Source organism: Geospiza fortis, unplaced genomic scaffold (assembly GCF_000277835.1).
Source record: "Geospiza fortis unplaced genomic scaffold, GeoFor_1.0 scaffold41, whole genome shotgun sequence".
Classification (NCBI taxonomy): domain Eukaryota; kingdom Metazoa; phylum Chordata; class Aves; order Passeriformes; family Thraupidae; genus Geospiza; species Geospiza fortis.
This window is the reverse complement of record NW_005054299.1, coordinates 17,727,746-17,732,878: the sequence shown is the minus strand read 5'-3', so window position 1 is coordinate 17,732,878 and position 5,133 is coordinate 17,727,746. Positions and strand designations below refer to the sequence as shown.

At 36.8% G+C, this 5,133-nt stretch overlaps 1 protein-coding gene across 1 annotated transcript in view; it reads right to left on the bottom strand.

The window, feature by feature from the left end:
• Positions 1-5,133, bottom strand: part of BIRC6 (baculoviral IAP repeat containing 6) — a 164,111-nt gene that overhangs the window by 124,310 nt on the left and 34,668 nt on the right. Inside the window, exons 15-21 of the mRNA XM_031059804.1 lie at positions 4,705-4,836; positions 3,317-3,448; positions 2,886-3,064; positions 2,278-2,408; positions 1,289-1,450; positions 1,049-1,180; positions 678-775 (exon numbers count right to left, since the gene is read on the bottom strand). Of these exons, the coding sequence (XP_030915664.1) occupies positions 678-775; positions 1,049-1,180; positions 1,289-1,450; positions 2,278-2,408; positions 2,886-3,064; positions 3,317-3,448; positions 4,705-4,836 (966 nt within the window). The remainder of the gene's footprint in view (positions 1-677; positions 776-1,048; positions 1,181-1,288; positions 1,451-2,277; positions 2,409-2,885; positions 3,065-3,316; positions 3,449-4,704; positions 4,837-5,133) is intronic.

Sequence of the window (5,133 nt, the reverse complement as noted above, 5' to 3'; positions counted from 1 at the left end):
CTGTGCATTCCATATCCTCTGTAGCACTGTGTTATGTGTTTTGACTGGGGCAGTAGTACAACAAGCCTTTTGGAATCCAAACTAATTTTTCTGTAAGACTTATTGGTGATGCCAAGCTAGAAACAATTCAACAATATCCTAGTGTGAAAAGCAGGCCTTGCCACCCAAAATGAAAGGGTGAAGTCATCTTCCCACTCCATCTGGCACTCCAGATGCTTCAACAAGGTGCTAAGAGACCATTACACCGCAATATAGGTAAGGAAGAAATTTAATTTAGTTAAAATTTCCTTGTAGTGCAGAAGAATCAGAAGTGGATTGCTAGTTGGACATCATTTGGATAGCCAAGTTTCCTGGCTTTCCTAATTTTAAAAAATAACAGACCACCCTGACTGTCACTTATGTCAACAGAATCTGTTGTTGCTAAACACCTTTCAGAATTCTTAGAAAACTTACTTAAGTTCTTCAAAAACGTCAGCCTTCACGCTCTGATTTAAGCAAGCTTATTTGCTTAAAATTCCACCGACTGCAAATGTCTACTTCATGACCAGACCACTCCAAGGAGCATTTAGTACTAACTGAACCATTATCTCATTCTACTTTCACAAGAGAGTCCAACACAACTCGACAAACAACAAATGCACCATGTATGTTCACAACAAGAAACACTGCATACGTACCCCCTGTGGCAGCAGCAGGCAGAAGAGGCATATTGTCGAGTAAAGCTTTCAGAAGAACTGATCCAAACCCTTGCTGACTCGGGTCACACCTGCCATTGCTACAAAAAAACACAGACACTTGAACACTTAAGGAAGTAAGAATGAGGGATGAAATCTCCTACAGGAGATGAAGCTGAAAGATTGGTGTTCTTAGCAGTCACACCCTAAACACATATTTCCTGAACAGAACATCTACCAGGTCTTGTTGCTTTATAAATTCAACATCAAACAGCAACAAACAAAATGTTCAATTCAGAATGCATGCAAATCCCCAAAATACATGTAAAACAGAAATAAACAAAAATAAATAGATGCAAATCATTAGCACTGACCTGATGCATAGTGCAAGGAATCGTGCACATTTGTGAGCTATGCTCCGCCCAGCTTCAAAGAAGCAAACACGTATAATATCAGAGACACATTTACGTGTTTTAGAAAGCAAACTGTCATTTCCTTCCTTTGAGCTGTGAAAACAAGTTGCATACTTTAGAAAATAACATAAACCTATTTTTTTTTGGCCAAACTGATACTGAGAAACAGCCATGATAATTTGAACAGAATTCCTCCCTTACCTGCCAGGGCCATTTGAATACACTCCAGCCAGCCAACAAAGTGTGTCTAGTACAAGACTCTGAGCATGCTCTGTAGTCAGACCATCCTCTGTCTTCTTGCAAAGAGTGGTGAGCAGTTTCTCATGGAACTCTGAAAACTGTAACATGGCACACCGCTGAACTCTGGGGAGGAGGGGAAGGAAAGAAAATCACAATTAACCGATATAGCCATTCTCCAGTTTTGTATCCTGTCTTAGGAGTAGCAAAACCAGAGGATCCTAGATGAAAGTAAAAGCAGTACACAAGCATATGCAATACTTTCTTGCTCACATTCCCAATCATCCTACTTTCTGCTCACAGAACTTCCTACATTACAATAGATTTAGCAAACTTCTATGAAGTTTTTCCCCCCATTAACTTGTCTAGCAACTTCTAAACCTAAACAAACTTTCACCATCTACAAAACTTGTTATCAACTGTTTGCACATACCTCTTTGCAGCCTTGTCAACCTCTTTAAGCCCATTACAGTCATGCCACCACTGCAGGGTGGCAGCTGGTAATACACTTTAAATACTGTATTACCTGTAGCTAGGTCTGCAGTACCAAACCAAAGACTTCAACCACTTCTGTGTTAGCTAAATTTGATTCTTAACTTTTTGACAAATAATATAATTTCTGCTGTACGAAACAAGGCAATGTGGAGATACAAAGGGAAGATGCTTCCTTTAAAAAAAATTTGTTTTACCAAGACAACTTATTTACATTTGCCTTTTGAAGTCAGGCAAAACAACTCACTCAACATAAAATTTTATGCATGGTGTTATTCTACCACAACTTTCACAGCATAGTGCCCTCTTACTCGCAATTTACAGGATTTTCCATACAAAATAAGCTTATGAAATAACAACTTGAAACAGTATCTTGACCTGAGTTATTTCAAGAACTAAGCTTTTGATGAGAAGCATAACTAAAGCTAATATTTCTTCACAATTGAAAAACACCTACTAACCTTTCCTTTGAAACAGAAGTTTTTTTAAATCTTCGAATTGTTACAGAGACTTCTTGAAGTAAGTCACAGCCTCGCAGATTATCTGATTTTCTTGAAGAAGTAGTGGCTTCAATTTTGCTGGATGGCTTTTCCTAATATTTTTGGGAAAAATAACATTCATAAATCACATTGGTTCTGATCCATTTTTACATGTTGTTCAGTGAAATGCAAGCAGTTTGCTAAAAACTCTCCGTTTGACCATTATATCAAAATAAAGCATTTTTATGCACTAATTGCTTAAATATAGAACAATACACACGCACACACACAACATCTTCACAGAAGGATAAGACCTATCAACAACTGAAAATACTCAAGGGAACAAAAGTTTCAAAAACAAGTGCTCAGAACGTGAAAGTGGCAGAACAGACCTTTTCAATTCAATCTGCACAAAAGAAACAACTTAGAAATGTTGAACTCTAATTCTAGAAGGTGTCAACACAGTGTCACCTCTTTAGAAAGTAGATTATAATGGATCTTAATTCTGCTAACAGCTGCTTCATTTTCAGATGACATGAATCATACCAAGTCTACAACTACCAAATGTATCTTCCTTGGATATTCATTACCTTGCCTGCTGCAACTTTTGCCAATAATGAAGCAAGCGAATGGCCCTTGTTTGTCTGAGGTTTTAGAGGAGGTATTCTAACCACTGGTCTAATGCCACCATTGCAGATTTCCTCTGTTCCTCTGTCATTCACTGCTTTGACATGAATTAAAAATGAACGGTACTTGCCACCAGCCATGCCTAAAAGTAGAGAAGAAAAAAGGATGAGGGAGAATTGGCACAGTTTAAACAGATTGCAAGTTGTAAACAGAACAGATCAACCATGTTAATTACAGTAGTTTACCATAGGTTTGAAATGGCAACTCACTGTGGTGTTATACAGCACAATTTGTCAATGTAAAAATAAATAACAAACCTATGTCTGACTACAGAAGTACGAGATGTACTTCAGTCACACAGGTTTCATGCAAATAGCATAATAAACTGCTTTACCTTTAACAAGCTTTGGACTTGTTAGTGTCAACATTCCAGCATGTCCTGATAGATCAAGTCCAGTAGCCAGCCATACTGGACCACAAAGTATATCTTCCTTGTGTTCCTCTAGAAATGGACACAATCTAAGACCTTCGAAAAACATAAATAATATGGATCTGAATTAGCCATAATTAAGTCATAAAATCGGATCATTTGCATGGATTAAAAATGCACCATGTCAAACTCTGATCACTAAATACATATAACTTTACACAAAAAAAGACTTGATGTTCACTTCTAGACATTTTCCAGTGAAATCAATTAAGGTAAATGACAGTTTAAAACCATTTTCAGTTACATTATATGGATTAATATATATCTTGAGTGGCTTATAAAAGCCACAAAATACACAACTGATTAAATACAGAACCAATATATACAGAGCCACAATCCTTACTGGGTCATTACCAAAGCAGGACAACACTGTCTAAAAACAAAAGAAATAATAAATTTACAACAGGGATGACTTTGTTTCTTCTATAGGTTATACAAATTACTGAGATCATCTTCACTCATCTGCTGCTCCTTTCTCAGCATCCATCAAACACCTTCTTTCAGCACTTTAATCACCCCTTTGATCCTTCCCTTCATCCTTTCTAACCCCTCCTTTCTTAGATTCATAGGATCATAGAATGGTTTGGGTTGGAAACGACCCTGACAGTCATGTTCTAGACAAGGCTGATTCCAGGAGAGAAAAGCAGGTGTAAAGTAAGACTATTGAAAGGATGAAGAAAAAGAACCATCACTCTAGAACTGAGTCACTCCAACTGTTAAATTTTAGTCTGCAGCTCTCCTCACTCAGACCCACTCAATGCTTTCACAGTCTAAGGTATTTTGTGGAAGAGTTAACAACTAGTTATAGTTGTTATGGCTAGTTAACAACAAAGCTATAGAAACAGGCAGTGTGATGTGGCCTAGTTATGAATTCTTTACGTTCTGTTCCTTACTGGTTTACTGCAGCAATGTCTACAAAAGCCAGGTATGCAAAGAAAAATTATACTAAAACTAGCCAAAGAAACAAAGTAAAATACTGCTGAAACAGGCTAGCAATTTAGATTAGAAAGGTGCCATATCAAACGACTTGATTTCTAAACTCAAATAAACATTAATCTGCTTGTAAGCACCAAACCTCTCCAGTAGTTCAGGACATTTCTGGTGCGTTTGTGTTAAACTTTCAACTAATACAGCAAACAGGTAAGAGAGAAAAATAACTTTGAAGACAGCTGAGAAATTAGTCTATTTAATGTCTGAGAAATTTTTTGCAGAGGAATTCAAATTTACCATTTAAACAAGAAAAAAGCAAGGTCCTATTTTAAGTGAAGTATAACAAGCTCAATAAAACTTACATTGTGGTTCCTCTACATCCATATACTGCATTTCTTCACTGAATTCTGCCAGTCCTGGTTTTCCATTTCTCTCCACTTCTATATTATGAGCTGGAGATAAAGGAAATGCGATCTGTCTATCTACTGCTGCTTCTGGAAATAAAAATATTAGCATGATTTCAAACACTACTCAAGGCTCAGGAAAAACAGAAGTGGTAGTTTTCATAGCAAAATTATCAACTTCCTGCCCACAGCAATATTTCTAATACAAATCCACAAGTATACAAAGACATGTTTTTCATATGGATTGAAGTTGCAGCTAACAGTTAAAAAATAGTATTTCTGAATGACCTGCAAAGAACTTGTTTTGTTTTAATACTGCCCAAATTCTTTTCCCCTAATAATCAACTGCAGATTACTCCTAAGCAATTAGATTCCAGTACTGAAAGT